Source organism: Taudactylus pleione, unplaced genomic scaffold, assembly GCF_031769625.1.
Source record: "Taudactylus pleione unplaced genomic scaffold, aTauple2 ptg000655l, whole genome shotgun sequence".
In the NCBI taxonomy this organism is placed as follows: domain Eukaryota; kingdom Metazoa; phylum Chordata; class Amphibia; order Anura; family Myobatrachidae; genus Taudactylus; species Taudactylus pleione.
Genome location: NW_028285057.1, coordinates 726059 through 741917, shown reverse-complemented (window position 1 = coordinate 741917; position 15859 = coordinate 726059). Strand labels below are relative to the sequence as shown.

The 15859-nt window shown below is 52.8% G+C and overlaps 1 protein-coding gene across 2 annotated transcripts in view; it reads right to left on the bottom strand.

Moving 5' to 3' along the window:
• POLD1 (DNA polymerase delta 1, catalytic subunit) overlaps positions 1-15859 on the bottom strand; it is a 156494-nt gene that overhangs the window by 82210 nt on the left and 58425 nt on the right. For both annotated transcript variants that reach the window (XM_088455427.1, XM_088455428.1), the window contains exons 12-13: positions 15493-15603; positions 5646-5837 (exon numbers count right to left, since the gene is read on the bottom strand). In XM_088455427.1, coding sequence (XP_088311553.1) covers positions 5646-5837; positions 15493-15603 — 303 coding nt within the window. The remainder of the gene's footprint in view (positions 1-5645; positions 5838-15492; positions 15604-15859) is intronic.

Sequence of the window (15859 nt, the reverse complement as noted above, 5' to 3'; positions counted from 1 at the left end):
GTAAACCCTCCTGTGCATAAGCCTCACAAATAACGGAATGAAGCCAACGGGCTAACGTTTGTTTGTTGGCAGGCCAACCCCTCTTGTGAAAACCAAAGAGGATAAACAAGGAATCAGACTTCCTAACCGAAGCCGTCCTGTCCACATAGATTCTAAGCGCCCGGACCACATCTAAGGAAGTCTCACCAGCTGAAATATCAGGGGACTGAAAAGCTGGCACAACAAGTTCCTGATTAATGTGGAACTTCGAGACCACTTTGGGCAAAAACTCAGGACGAGTGCGGAGCACCGCTCTGTCCTGGTGAAAAATCAGGAAAGGAGGGCGACAGGAAAGCGCCCCCAATTCAGACACCCTCCTGGCCGAAGCAATTGCCAGGAGAAAAACGGTCTTAAATGTCAGCCACTTGAGCTCCACCGACTCAAGAGGCTCAAACGGAGGACCCTGCAGGACCCGTAGAACCACCGCCAAGTCCCAAGGAGCCACAGGAGGCACAAAGGGAGGCTGGATTCTGAGAACACCTTGGAAAAAGGTGTGAACGTCCGGCAGCATTGCAATCCGCCGTTGAAACCACACAGACAAGGCGGAAACCTGAACCTTCAGAGATGCAAGGCGTAAGCCGAGGTCCAATCCTGATTGAAGAAATTCCAATTCCAAAACCCTAGAAACTCGGAACACCTGAGGATCATAATTTTCTGGACTCACACCACTGAAAGTAAGTGTGCCACACCCTGTGATAGATCCGTGCTGAAGCAGGCTTGCGTGCCCTGAGCATGGTACCAATAACCGAACTGGAGAAGCCCCGAGACCTCAAAGACAGCCGACCCAGATCCGGGTAAAGACAGGGCCCTTGAGACAACAGGTCCCGACGCTGAGGAAGAAGGTACGGAGCGTCGATGGAGAGGCTCCTGAGATCGGAGTACCAAGGACGTCTGGGCCACGCCGGAGCTACCAGCACTAGCGTGCCGCCGTCCTGCTTGAATTTCCGCAGAACCCGAGGAAGTAGGGATATCGGAGGAAACAGATACGCCAGGTGAAACGTCCATTGCACCGACAGCGCGTCCACCAGACTTGCGCCTGCGTCTCTTGTCCTTGACCCGTAAACGGGCAACTTGTAATTGTGACGGGAGGCCATCAAGTCCAGCTCCGTCAGTCCCCACCTGTCCACGAGTAGCTGAAACACCTCTGGGTGAAGCGACCATTCCCCGGGATGCACGTCGTGACGGCTGAGGAAGTCCGCTTCCCAATTGATGACTCCAGGGATGAAGACCGCCGAGATCGCTGGAATGTGACCCTCCGCCCAAGTCAGGATGCGAGACACCTCCGACATCGCTGCCCGACTGCGAGTTCCTCCTTGGTGGTTGATATACGCCACCGTGGTGGCGTTGTCGGACTGCACCTGTACCGCCCTTCCGTGAAGAGCGGGGCCGGACGACTGCAGGGCCCTGTATACAGCCCTCAGTTCCAGGATGTTGATGGGAAGAAGAGTTTCTTCCGCAGACCAACGACCCTGGAGAGACAATGAGCCGGTCAGTGCCCCCCAACCCCGGAGACTGGCATCCGTCGTGAGCAGGACCCAGTCCGGGATCCAAAAGGGGCGCCCCTCGACCAGATGAGCTGTCTGAAGCCACCAAGCCAAAGATTGCCGAACGTCCGGAGACAACACCAGCACCTGAGAGCGGATCCGGTGAGGTAACCCGTTCCATTCCGATAGAATCAGCCCCTGCAGGGGCCAGGAATGGAACTGGGCAAATTCCACCATGTCGAATGTCGACACCATGGACCCCAGAACTCTCATAGCCGAATGGACCGACAGGCGGCAACTGCTCAGGCAACTGCGTATCCGCAGCTGTAGGGAGGCGACCTTCTCCGGAGTAAGGAAGATCCTTTGCTGACGCGAATCCAGCAGGGCTCCCAAATGAACCATCCGCTGTGATGGAATCAGGGAGGACTTTTTCCAATTTATCAACCACCCGTGTGCTTGCAGGCAAGCGATCGTCAGGTGGAGATGTTGAAGCAGTACCTCTGGGGAGCTCGCCAGCAACAGGAGGTCGTCCAGATACGGCAGCAGCCGTACATTCTGGTTCCGAAGATGTGCGGCCATGACCGCCATAATCTTCGTGAACACCCTCGGCGCCGTGGAGAGACCAAACGGTAGCGCTCGGAACTGATAGTGGTGTTGAAGGATAGCGAACCTCAGATACCGCTGGTGCGAAGGTGCTATCGGAACATGGAGGTAGGCGTCCTGGATATCCAGGGACACCATGTAATCCCCCGGTTCCATCGCCAGAATGATGGAACGTAACGTCTCCATCCTCAACTTGGGAACCCTGAGGAATTTGTTCAGAGACTTCAAGTTGAGGATAGGGCGATGAGAACCATTGGGTTTCTGCACCAGAAACAGAGACGAACAATGACCCCTGCTTTCAGCAAGGACTCTATAGCCTCCTGAATCCGTAACGCCTTGGTCTTGTCCTGAGAAGGACTCGTGCAGAAAAACTGGTGGGGTGGTCTGTACCGAAAAGACAGGGCGTACCCCTGGGAGACCACTTCTCGAACCCAGGCATCCGTGGTGGTATTGTGCCAGCACTGGGCAAATAGAAGAAGTCGGCCTCCCACTCTGAGGTCCCCCAGAGGGAGGCCCGTCCCATCAGGCCGCAGGTTTATCTTCCTGCTTGGAAGAAGGGCGCCGTGCACTCCAGGCTTGCTTCTTGGGCTTAGAGGCAGTCTTACTCGCAGATTGTCTCGGGAAGGACTGACCTTTCGCCTTCCCCTGAACCCGAAAGGAACGAAAAGCCGAACTCCGAACCTTAGCAGGCAGTGCCGCCGAAGGGAGGAAGGCTGACTTGGATTTAGCCAGGGTATCCACAATTTTGTCCAAGTCCGGACCAAATAGTAATTCCCCATTGAAAGGTAAGGCCTCCAGGCCCTTCTTTGAATCAGAGTCCGCTCTCCAGGACCGCAACCATAAGGATCGGCTGGCAGACACCGCTGCAGCCGATACCCGCGAAGTCAGCAGACTAACATCTAAAGAAGCTTCTCCAATGTAAGAAGCAGCGTCCCTCATCTGTCCCAACAACGCCCGCTGGACATCCGGAGCGTCATCCGAGAAGGTATCTTCCAATGCATTGGCCCACCCCTCAATGGCCTTGGCCACCCAGGAGATGGCCATGGACGGTCGGGCCACCGCCCCGGAGACGGAGTAAATAGACTTTAAACAAGTCTCAACTTTCCTGTCCGTTGGATCCTTCAGCGAGGATATCGACGGTAATGGTAAAGTAGCGCCCCGAGTTAAACGGGTGACATGGGAATCCACCGCCGGTGGAGTTTCCCATTTTTTACAATGTGCCTCAGGGAAGGGATAATTAGAAGCCAACCGCTTCTGAGGAAGGAATCTCTTACTGGGCGCCTGCCAAGCTACCGCCATATGATCCGTCAACTGATCCGACAGGGGAAACACCGCAGAAGCCACCCTAGTTTTTTTGAAACTAGGAAACTTCGACTTAGGAACCGGTGCCTCATCCTCTATAAGAAGAATAGCTCGCACCGCCCTAACCAGTGCTCGCACATTAATGGACGACTTGGTATCCATTTCCTGGACCGAGGCGTCCGAGTCAGTGTCATCAGGGACCTCCCCATCATCTGAGGAACCCTCTGAGTCCGATACCTGAGCAGCCCGTGCCATGAGTGAGCGTTTTGAAACCCTAGAAGGCATGTCAGTCTGCAACATTGACTGAAAAACCGAGGAAGCGGCCGCCAAATTTTGTACTGAGTTGGAAAGCACATCCACCCAGGGTGGAGGAGTCACCATAGGGGCCTGAAAAGGTACCACAGGCTGCTGCGGCACAGGGGAAGCCTGTATATACATAGGCAACCCCGCATAGGGACCCACCGACTGAGACCCAGGAGGACTCCGCAATAACTGCGGGACACCCGGGGAATGGGGGATGGTCGGCTGGGGTAACGCCCTAGTAGGGAGAGCAGTCGGGACCGATAGACGGTCCGCAATAGACACCAGCACTTGAGAAAACATCGCCCACGGTGGTTCCTGCGTCAGAGAAGGTCTGGATGGGCCAGGAGGCACCTGGCACCGACTACACAGACCCTCCTGTGACAAATCCTCCCTATCCACTCCTGCAGAACAGCGTCCGCAGGAGGCCAACATCGGAGCCACTGAGCGCTCAACCTCCTCGTCTGACATGACAGAATATATTATATATCTGGCACCAGGGTAGAAGTAAAACGCACTGACCGATGTGCTGAACAACAGCCCACAATATGGCACTGAGTAGCACACAACTGTATGTGACGGACCTCACAAATACGTGATCTATATAAGTGAGGTCAGTAGAAACGCCCCTCCCCCACACACCTGTAGGGCTTGTAGGAGAAGTAAAGGGATAGGTATAAGCTGACAGCAAGCGGAAAATAAGCACAGACAGGCAGCACTAGCAAAAGTCACATACCATGCAGAAGTAATACTCACTGCACCTTTACACTACAATCAACCTGCCCAGATTCAGTGTCTGGGAGGGCTATAGTGCTGTGTACGCTGTCCTTAATCAGGGGAGAGGTACACAGGGGGACCGGTCCGCATGCTCCCTGAGAGATCTGCGCTGCCACTGTGAGAAAATGGCCGCTGGAGACCTCAGAGGAGGAGTGGCCGAAGAGTCTGCAGCTCAGCAACGCCAGACTGCGTGCTGAAAGGCGCGCTGAGCTGAGGGGAGGAGCCGCTGACAGGGAAGGCTTCCTCCCCTGGCTGGCCATAACCCCAGGGATGCTGGCTTCCCGCTTGCCCCTTTATCCCTGGTGGTCTAGTGGTCCCACGGGTTATGGGGGGGGCCCGCCGCCACTGCCAGCAGCCTCCGGTCTGTCCCCAGGACCGGAGGCTAAAGGACTGCATTTAAGGCATTCCCCGCGCCGCCGCTAGCCAGCGACGCGCGGCTCACCTGCATCCCCGGCAGCAGTCCTGGGAGGTAGACAGAGTCCGGCTAGTACGGACTCTGCCCTCCCGCCGCGATCCCCAGATCAGTACTGGCGTCGCGGCGCCAGTCGGGGATCAGAGCGGCAGCGTGGGCGTCTGTACAGACAGCCCTTCGCTGCCGTCTGTAGTAAAAGAAACTAAAATAAATAAATAAATAAAAAAGCTTCTGGGGGCTGCTCCTGCAGCCCCCCTGCTCGGTGACCGACTCCGGCCGGGCACCAGCTTACACTGAGGTGCCTGTGGCTCGGGGGCGGGGTATAGAGGAGGACCCAAGTGCATCCTGGGAGCTAAAAGCTTAACTGTGTGGTGCCCATGGATCCTGTTCCAGCTATAACCCCAAGGTCAACCCTGTGGACCCCCTATGGACCCTGAAGTAGAAATGAACATTGTACGTTATTACTTTGGCAAAGAGTAAAACCTTTTAAACATATCCAACTGCCAAATTAAAAGAATCACCAAAGACATGGCCAAATAACAGCATGTGGTCAAGGAAAAGACTGAAGCTTTATTACAGAAATAGTATGTAAAAAGGCTTATTCATGATATATATAGAAATACAATAGCACGCACATCTCAGGTTCTATTCTGCAGCCATGTACTGCCTGACCATCACTCCGTCATTCCTGTGATCTGAGACATGTTTATTTAGCTGCTAGCACATACCTGTCTGAGAAGCTGCGAGACCACCTTGATTTGCTGCCCGCGGGATAACAGATAGTTCAGCGGTACACCAGTCACGCGTGCCATCTCCATGTAATTGATCACACACATGAGCTTCTCCAAAAGGCGCAGCGGTAGATAGGCATCCTTCAGGCAGTACACGGCAAGTCGCCGCCGGGTCTGTTCATTGCCATTCTACAAAATCACAGAGTAGTTTAGGGACTATGACATCTATGGGACATGACATGCTTACATGATCATTTAATCATCAAGAAGTTTTCTAGCGTTCTGGTTCTTGCTTTACTATAGACTTGTGCACTACGTAGTAAGCACAACAAAAAAACACAGTGCACCTCCCTTCCCCCAGTGTCTAACCCTTACAAGTCGAGATGCCGGCACTGGAATTCTGACTGGTGTCAGGATTCCGACAGCCAGGATTGTGACAACATCCCATCTGTCCCATTAGGGTTGAAGTCAAAATGAAGCTAGCTAATAATTATTTGCAAAGCATATTATCACATGGGTGATATGAATACAGAAATAGAACGTAAGGATATCCCTTTTATTAGATCCAGGACTGTGGTGGCCCTCCAAGCCTTCACCTGCAGCCTTCAGCTCCTTACTGCTTTGTGTGGCCCTTTTGAAGATGAGAGCCGCGCTCATGTGGCCCCTGAAATGTAAATCAAACCTCACCTACCTGCTCTAACCCACCAGAACAGGCCTGATGCCTTCACTCACTCCCACCTCCTTAACCCTTACGTTTCCCATAACCCCCACTCATTTCCTTCCATTTAGAATGTAAACTCTCACAGGCATGGCCCTCTCACCTCTGGATTCATCCCGTTTCCCGATGCTCATGTAACTAAAATTATATATACAGATGTGTCCACATACATCTTTACGTCCTTGCGCATTAAACAGCCCTTCAAATCGCTTTGCGAATGAGATTCATTTGAAGGTAAAAGTCGCATAAAAAGACGCTCAGCGCTAACGGATTGCATGGCGCTCACGTTATGTTTAAAGTGACTTGTAGAGCACAGATGTATGTGGACACATCCGTGTGTGTGCGCGCGTGTATATTATATACATACACGCTAAAAATAAATATATATATATATATAATTATGGATGTGCAGGCTCGGATGGGTTCGAGTTTGCACGCAGAGTTCGGATTTTTCCCTCCAAAAAAACGGAACTCAGAAAGAGGCTAAACGTCATCTTGCATGGACAAACATCATCATTCCAAAAGTCCAAGAATGATGATGTTTGTCCATGCAAGATGACGTTTAGCCTCTTTCTGAGTTCCGTTTTTTTGGAGGGAAAAATCCGAACTCTGCGTGCAAACTCGAACCCATCCGAGCCTGCACATCCCTAATATATTTATTTATATATATATATATATATATATATATATATATATATATATATATATACACATACATACATATATATATATACACACAGTGGTAGTCAAATTTCAAAAAGTGTCTGCAATTTTGGCCGTTTTTCAACTTCGAATGCTTATAAAAACTGTTACACTTCATGCATTGCAATGATTCATATATCAAATGAAAGGAAATGTAATGCTAAATTCAACACAATAAACAGAGGTCAAATATTTGCATTACAAGGGAAGTTATGCAGTGAAAACAACACTTAGGGTGAAAATCCCTGTGTACTTATGATGTTACTGTCCTATCAGTATTTCTACTTCAGGGTCCATAGGGGGTCCACAGGGTTGACCTTGGGGTTATAGCTGGAACAGGATCCATGGGCACCACACAGTTAAGCTTTTAGCTCCCAGGATGCACTTGGGTCCTCCTCTATACCCCGCCCCCGAGCCACAGGCACCTCAGTGTAAGCTGGTGCCCGGCCGGAGTCGGTCACCGCGCAGGGGGGCTGCAGGAGCAGCCCCCAGAAGCTTTTTATTTTAAGTTAAATTTTATTTATTTTTAATCTTTTTACTACAGACGGCAGCGAAGGGCTGTCTGTACAGACGCCCACGCTGCCGCTCTGATCCCCGACTGGCGCCGCGACGCCAGTACTGATCTGGGGATCGCGGCGGGAGGGCAGAGTCCGTACTAGCCGGACTCTGTCTACCTCCCAGGACTGCTGCCGGAGTCGCCGGGGATGCAGGTAAGCCGCGCGTCGCTGGCTAGCGGCGGCGCGCGGAATGCCTTAAATGCAGTACTTTAGCCTCCGGTCCTGGGGACAGACCGGAGGCTGCTGGCAGTGGCGGCGGGCCCCCCCCATAACCCGTGGGACCACTAGACCACCAGGGATAACCGGCAAGCGGGAAGCCAGCATCCCTGGGGTTATGGCCAGCCAGGGGAGGAAGCCTTCCCTGTCAGCGGCTCCTCCCCTCAGCTCAGCGCGCCTTTCAGCACGCAGTCTGGCGTCGCTGAGCTGCAGTTACACGGCCACTCCTCCTCTGAGGTCTCCAGCGGCCATTTTCTCACAGTGGCAGCGCAGATCTCAGGGAGCACGCGGACCGGTCCCCCTGTGTACCTCTCCCCTGATTAAGGACAGCGTACACAGCACTATAGCCCTCCCAGACACTGAATCTGGGCAGGTTGATTGTAGTGGAAAGGTGCAGTGAGTATATCTTCCTGCATGGTATGTGACTTTTTGCTAGTGCTGCCTGTCTGTGCTTATTTTCAGCTTACTGTCAGCTTATACCTATCCCTTTACTTCTCCTACAAGCCCTGCAGGTGTGTGGGGGAGGGGCGTTTCTGCAGACCTCACCTATATAAATCACGTATTTGTGAGGTCCGTCACATACAGTTGTGTGCTACTCAGTGCCATATTGTGGGCTGTTGTTCAGCACACCGGTGAGTGCGTTTTACTTCTACCCTGGTGCCAGATACATAATATATTCTGTCATGTCAGACGAGGAGGTTGAGCGCTCAGTGGCTCCGGTGTTGGCCTCCTGCGGACGCTGTTCTGCAGGAGTAGATAGGGAGGATTTGTCACAGGATGGCCTGTGTAGTCGATGCCAGGTGGCTCCTGGCCCATCCAGATCTTCTCTGGCGCAGGAACCACCGTGGGCGATGTTTTCTCAAGTGCTGGTGTCTATTGCGGACAGTCTGTCGGTCCCGACTGCTCTCCCTACTAGGGCGGTGCCCCAGCCGACCATCCCCCATTCCCCGGGTGTCCCGCAGTTATTGCGGAGTCCTCCTGGGTCTCAATCAGTTGGTCCCTATGCGGGGTTGCCTATATATATATACACAGGCTTCCCCTGTGCCGCAGCAGCCTGTGGTACCTTTTCAGGCCCCTATGGCGACGCCTCCACCATGGGTGGATGTGCTCTCCAACTCCGTGCAAAATTTGGCGGCCGCTTCCTCGGCTTTTCAGTCAATGTTGCAGACTGACATGCCTTCTAGGATTTCTAAACGCCCACTCATGACACGGGCTGCTCAGGTATCGGACTCAGAGGGTTCCTCAGATGATGGGGAGGTCCCTGATGACACTGACTCGGACGCCTCGGTCCAGGAAATGGATACCAAGTCGTCCATTAATGTGCGAGCACTAGTTAGGGCGGTGCGAGCTATTCTTCTTATAGAGGATGAGGCACCGGTTCCTAGGTCGAAGTTTCCTAGTTTCAAAAAAACTAAGGTGGCTTCTGCGGTGTTTCCCCTGTCGGATCAGTTGACGGATCATATGGCGGTAGCTTGGCAGGCGCCCAGTAAGAGATTCCTTCCTCAGAAGCGGTTGGCTTCTAATTACCCCTTCCCTGAGGCACATTGTAAAAAATGGGAAACTCCACCGGCGGTGGATTCCCATGTCACCCGTTTAACTCGGGGCGCCACCTTACCATTACCGTCGATATCCTCGCTGAAAGATCCCACGGACAGGAAAGTTGAGACTTGCTTAAAGTCTATTTACTCCCTCTCCGGGGCGGTGGCCCGACCGTCCATGGCCATTTCCTGGGTGGCCAAGGCCATTGAGGGGTGGGCCAATGCATTGGAAGATACCTTCCCGGACGACGCTCCGGATGTCCAGCGGACGCTGTTGGGACAAATGAGGGACGCCGCTTCTTACATTGGAGAAGCTTCTTTAGATGCTAGTCTGCTGACCTCGCGGGTATCGGCTGCAGCGGTGTCTGCCCGCCGATCCTTATGGTTGCGGTCCTGGAGAGCGGACTCTGATTCAAAGAAAGGTCTGGAGGCCTTACCTTTCAATGGGGAATTACTATTTGGTCCGGACTTGGACAAAATAGTGGACACCCTGGCAAAATCCAAGTCGGCCTTCCTCCCTTCGGCGGCACTGCCTGCTAAGGTTCGGAGTTCGGCTTTTCGTTCCTTTCGGGTTCAGGGTAAGGCGAAAGGTCAGTCCTTCCCGAGACAGTCTGCGAGTAAGACGGCCTCTAAACCCAAGAAGCAAGCCTGGAGTGCTCGGCGCCCTTCTTCCAAGCAGGAAGATAAACCTGCGGCCTGATGGGACGGGCCTCCCTCTGGGGGACCTCAGAGTGGGAGGCCGACTTCTTCTATTTGCCCAGTGCTGGCACAATACCACCACGGATGCCTGGGTTCGAGAAGTGGTCTCCCAGGGGTACGCCCTGTCTTTTCGGCACAGACCACCCCACCAGTTTTTCTCCACAAGTCCTTCTCAGAACAAGACCAAGGCGTTACAGGTTCAGGAGGCTATAGAGTCCTTGCTGAAAGCAGGGGTCATTGTTCCCGTTCCTCTATCACAACGAGGGACGGGGTATTATTCGTCTCTGTTTCTGGTGCAGAAACCCAATGGTTCTCATCGCCCTATCCTCAACTTGAAGTCTCTGAACAAATTCCTCAGAGTTCCCAAGTTCAGGATGGAAACGTTACGTTCCATCATTCTGGCGATGGAACCGGGGGATTACATGGTGTCCCTGGACATCCAGGACGCCTACCTCCATGTTCCGATAGCATCTTCACACCAGCGGTATCTGAGGTTCGCTATCCTTCAACACCACTATCAGTTCCGGGCGCTACCCTTTGGTCTCTCCACGGCACCGAGGGTGTTCACGAAGATTATGGCGGTCATGGCCGCACATCTTCGGAACCAGAATGTACGGCTGCTGCCGTACCTGGACGACCTCCTGTTGCTGGCGAGCTCCCCGGAGGTACTGCTTCAACATCTCCACCTGACGATCGCTTGCCTGCAAGCACACGGGTGGTTGATAAATTGGAAAAAGTCCTCTCTGATTCCATCACAGCGGATGGTTCATTTGGGAGCCCTGCTGGATTCGCGTCAGCAAAGGATCTTCCTGACTCCGGAGAAGGTCGCCTCACTACAGCTGCGGATACGCAGTTGCCTGAGCCGTTGCCGCCTGTCGGTCCATTCGGCTATGAGAGTTCTGGGGTCCATGGTGTCGACATTCGACATGGTGGAATTTGCCCAGTTCCATTCCCGGCCCCTGCAGGGGCTGATTCTATCAGAATGGAACGGGTTACCTCACCGGATCCGCTCTCAGGTGCTGGTGTTGTCTCCGGACGTTCGGCTATCTTTGGCTTGGTGGCTTCAGACAGCTCATCTGGTCGAGGGGCGCCCATTTTGGATCCCGGACTGGGTCCTGCTCACGACGGATGCCAGTCTCCGGGGTTGGGGGGCAGTGACCGGCTCTTTGTCGCTTCAGGGTCGTTGGTCAGCGGAAGAAGCACTTCTCCCCATCAACATCCTGGAACTGCGGGCAGTATTCAGGGCCCTGCAGTCGTCCGGCCCCGCTCTTCACGGAAGGGCGGTACAGGTGCAGTCCGACAACGCCACCACGGTGGCGTATATCAATCACCAAGGCGGAACTCGCAGTCAGGCAGCGATGTCGGAGGTGTCTCGTATCCTGTCTTGGGCGGAGGGTCACATTCCAGCGATCTCGGCGGTCTTCATCCCCGGAGTCCTCAATTGGGAGGCGGACTTCCTCAGCCGTCACGACGTGCATCCCGGGGAATGGTCGCTTCACCCAGAGGTGTTTCAGCTACTCGTGGACAGGTGGGGACTGCCGGAGCTGGACTTGATGGCCTCCCGTCACAATCACAAGTTGCCCGTTTACGGGTCAAGGACAAGAGACGCAGGTGCAAGTCTGGTGGACGCGCTGTCGGTGACATGGACGTTTCACCTGGCGTATCTGTTTCCTCCGATATCCCTGCTTCCTCGGGTTCTGCGGAAATTCAAGCAGGACGGCGGCATGCTCGTGCTGGTAGCTCCGGCGTGGCCCAGACGTCCTTGGTACTCCGATCTGAGGAGCCTCTCCATCGACGCTCCGTACCTTCTTCCTCAACGTCGGGACCTGTTGTCTCAGGGGCCCTGCCTTTACCCGGATCTGGGTCGGCTGTCTTTGACGGCGTGGCTCTTGAGACAGCAGTCTTGAGGTCTCGGGGCTTCTCCAGTTCGGTTATTGGTACGATGCTCAGGGCACGCAAGCCTGCTTCAGCACGGATTTATCACAGAGTGTGGCACACTTACTTTCAGTGGTGTGAGTCCAGACTTTATGATCCTCAGGTGTTCCGAGTTTCTAGGATCTTGGAATTTCTTCAGTCAGGATTGGATCTCGGCTTACGCCTTGCATCTCTGAAGGTTCATGTGTCCGCCTTGTCCGTGTGGTTTCAACGGCGGATTGCAATACTACCAGACGTTCACACCTTTTTCCAAGGTGTTCTCAGGATCCAGCCTCCCTTTGTGCCTCCTGTGGCTCCTTGGGACTTGGCGGTGGTGCTACGGGTCCTGCAGGGTCCTCCGTTTGAGCCTCTTGAGGCGGTGGAGCTCAAGTGGCTGACATTTAAGACGGTTTTTCTCCTGGCAATTGCTTCGGCCAGGAGGGTGTCTGAATTGGGGGCGCTTTCCTGTCGCCCTCCTTTCCTGATTTTTCACCAGGACAGAGCGGTGCTCCGCACTCGTCCTGAGTTTTTGCCCAAAGTGGTCTCGAAGTTCCATATTAATCAGGAACTTGTTGTGCCAGCTTTTCAGTCCCCTGATCTTTCAGCTGGTGAGACTTCCTTAGATGTGGTCCGGGCGCTTAGAATTTATGTAGACCGGACGGCTTCGGTTAGGAAGTCTGATTCCTTGTTTATCCTCTTTGGTTTTCACAAGAGGGGTTGGCCTGCCAACAAACAAACGTTAGCCCGTTGGCTTCGTTCCGTTATTTGTGAGGCTTATGCACAGGAGGGCTTACCTGTGCCAGCCTCTGTTAAGGCTCATTCCACTCGTTCTGTGGGTCCCTCTTGGGCTGCTAGACGTGGCGCTTCTGCTGTTCAGCTGTGTAGGGCGGCCACTTGGTCTTCAATTCAAACGTTTTTGAGGTTCTATGCGTTTGACACCTTTGCCTCTCAGGATGCATCCTTTGGGCGCCGGGTACTCCTTTCAGCACAGGAGCGTCCCCGCCCTTAGTTGTACTGCTTTGGGACATCCCCAAGGTCAACCCTGTGGACCCCCTATGGACCCTGAAGTAGAAAACAAGAGATATGGTAAGAACTTACCTTTGTTATCTCTGTTTCTACGAAGTCCATAGGGTCCACAGGGCGCCCGCCCTGACGCACCTGGCTTCAAATGGGCTGTGTGGCTGGTCACCGTTTTTCTGTCTCCTATTGCTGTGAGTATGGTTTCTTGTGTGTTCCAGTCTTCCTTCTCTCTGTTCCATATTCTCCTCCGGCCTAGGCTGCTTACCAACTGAGGTGCCTGTGGCTCGGGGGCGGGGTATAGAGGAGGACCCAAGTGCATCCTGGGAGCTAAAAGCTTAACTGTGTGGTGCCCATGGATCCTGTTCCAGCTATAACCCCAAGGTCAACCCTGTGGACCCTATGGACTTCGTAGAAACAGAGATAACAAAGGTAAGTTCTTACCATATCTCTTGTTTTCGTTGGGTACCTTTTATTTTTCAAGGCAACAGCACAGCGACATGGCATTGAGCCAACCAATGTTTGGAGCTCTTCCTTCTTGATTATGTGATACCATGAGACAATTATAGCCTCAATTAATTGCCTTTTATTGGATGGACGCCTCAGATGTACCAGATGTACCAATTTTTTCAAACGGAACCACAAATGTTCTATGGGGTTCAGGTCTGGGCTGTTTCCTGGCCATCCCAGGACCTGTATGTCATTCTCCGTGTTTGCATGTCTGTGCAGTGTGGCAGGGAGCAGAATCCTGCTGGGAAAAAAATGGGGCTTTATCTGGAAAAAGATCCCTGATAGAAGGTAGAAGTTTTGGTTGTAGGATGGTGTCAATGTACTTTCTGCTGTTCAGTGTGCCATCTATGACATAAAGGCGGCCTACAGCATCTGCTGTCATACATGCCCAGATCATAACACTTGTAGGATTCTTTGTTGTCGCTTGAATGCAATCTGGATGTACCTCTTCCCCGATGTGACGTCTTACATATTTTCTCCCATCACTACCAAATGTTGATAGCTTAGTTTCATCACTCCATATCACTTGTTTCCACTGACCTTCTGTCCATGCAATGTGTTCTTTTGCCGCGGCTTTTTATTCAGCAATGGCTTTTTTCGGGGAATCCTACCTTTTAGACCAACCTCCGTTAGTCTTCTCCGTACCGTTCTTGCACTGATAAAAACACCAGTTGCACTCAGGTCACTGCTAATGGCCGCAGATGACATCGATCTGTCCCTGACACAAATTCGTTTTATTCTCCTATCATCAACAGCTGTTGTGCATTTTTTCTGGCCTTTTCCTTCTTTGTTTTGTATAGATTGTGTTTCCTGAAGAAAACTTTCCTGTTGGCTGCCCAGACGGAGGCTTTCCCATGAGAACGCCTACCGTCTGGGGCCGGCCCCACTGACATCACAAGTGATGTCAGTGGGAGAGCTTTCAGCTCTGTTTGAGCCGAAAAGCTCTCTGGGGCTTGCGACCACGAGACCCTACAACAAGGGTCTCGTCGCAAGCCCATCATCATGGCCGCTCGCTATAGCTGTGGGTGGTCACCGGTCTAAAAAAAAAAAAAGAAAAAGCCCAGCCCTGATTCAGAGCGAGCGCCTTAGATCACTGAGCGGCCTTAGGGCCTCATTCAGACCCGCTCGCAAGTGGGTCGATGGTGTGCACTTCGCATGCGCACGACGGAGGGAGCTCCGTCATGCGCATGCGCCAGACGCGACGAGCGAAGGACTTTCCTTCGCTCGTTGTGTCTGATCAAAGGGGGCGTGCTGTCGATGTTGATTGACAGCACGCCCCCTTTGGTGGGCGTGCCTCCCAGACGGGGCGTTCCCAAGGGAACGCCTACCGTCAGAAGCCGGCCCACTGACATCACTAGTGATGTCAGTGGGAGTGATTTTGGCTCTGATAGAGCCAAAATCACTCCGGGCCTTGCGGTTGAGAAACTCAACCGCAGGCTCCGGCTCGCAGTGGCGATGGTCAAGACCATCGCGGCCATCAACCTGCACGCTCGTATAGGCTGTGGGTGGTGACCCACAGCTATACGAGAGTCCAGGAGGACGCTCCATAATTATGGAGGTGGGCCCTGATTCAGAGCGAGCGCTCTGGTCAGAGCGTCCGGCTCTGAATCAGGGCCTTAGATCACTGAGCAGCATTGGGACGGGGTAAGTAGCTGTACAGGGGAGGGGTGAAGCACTGCCCCACTTTCACCTATACAATGTTCACAGAATAGCCTGCAACTAACAAGAGCACCTGTCACACCTAGTCCACCTTAATGTAAAATGTCAAAGAAAAGTTGCTGCCATTGAATACCAGTGTAGTAGAACCCGATGTTCCTTTTCAGAGCTCCACAAACACCACAGGGGGTTCTGCGGTTAGAATACAGTGGGTGCACCCACCTAGATTGTATATGAATAGTGACTAGAGTGACGACAGGGAATGTTTCTGGCGTGCTATAGGTCTCTGCTCCTGCACGCAGCAGATGAAGCTGTACCTGCAGGTCAGTAATGATGGAGTGCTGTACGTCCTCCTTCTGTTCCTGCAGGAAGTGGAAACTGACAGCGTTTAGGGTATACGAGCGTAGCTTGTAATCTCTCAGGAGAACCTACATAAGGAAGAGAGAAACACAATAGTAAAAGGAACTAGCATGTAAAGCTGCTTCTTTTACACGGTTATCAAAAGGAAACCAGGTCAGACTCATATCTAGTCTTGGTGTGTTTGAAACCTTTATTCTCACCCCAATATAGAATCTAGTGTGTTAATGTCCATAATCTTTTAGAAATGACCATGATCTAAACCTCCCTGGTTTTTTGCCATTTGGTCATGCTGATGTTTCTTAGTTGTCTTGTGTTCTGACTCGA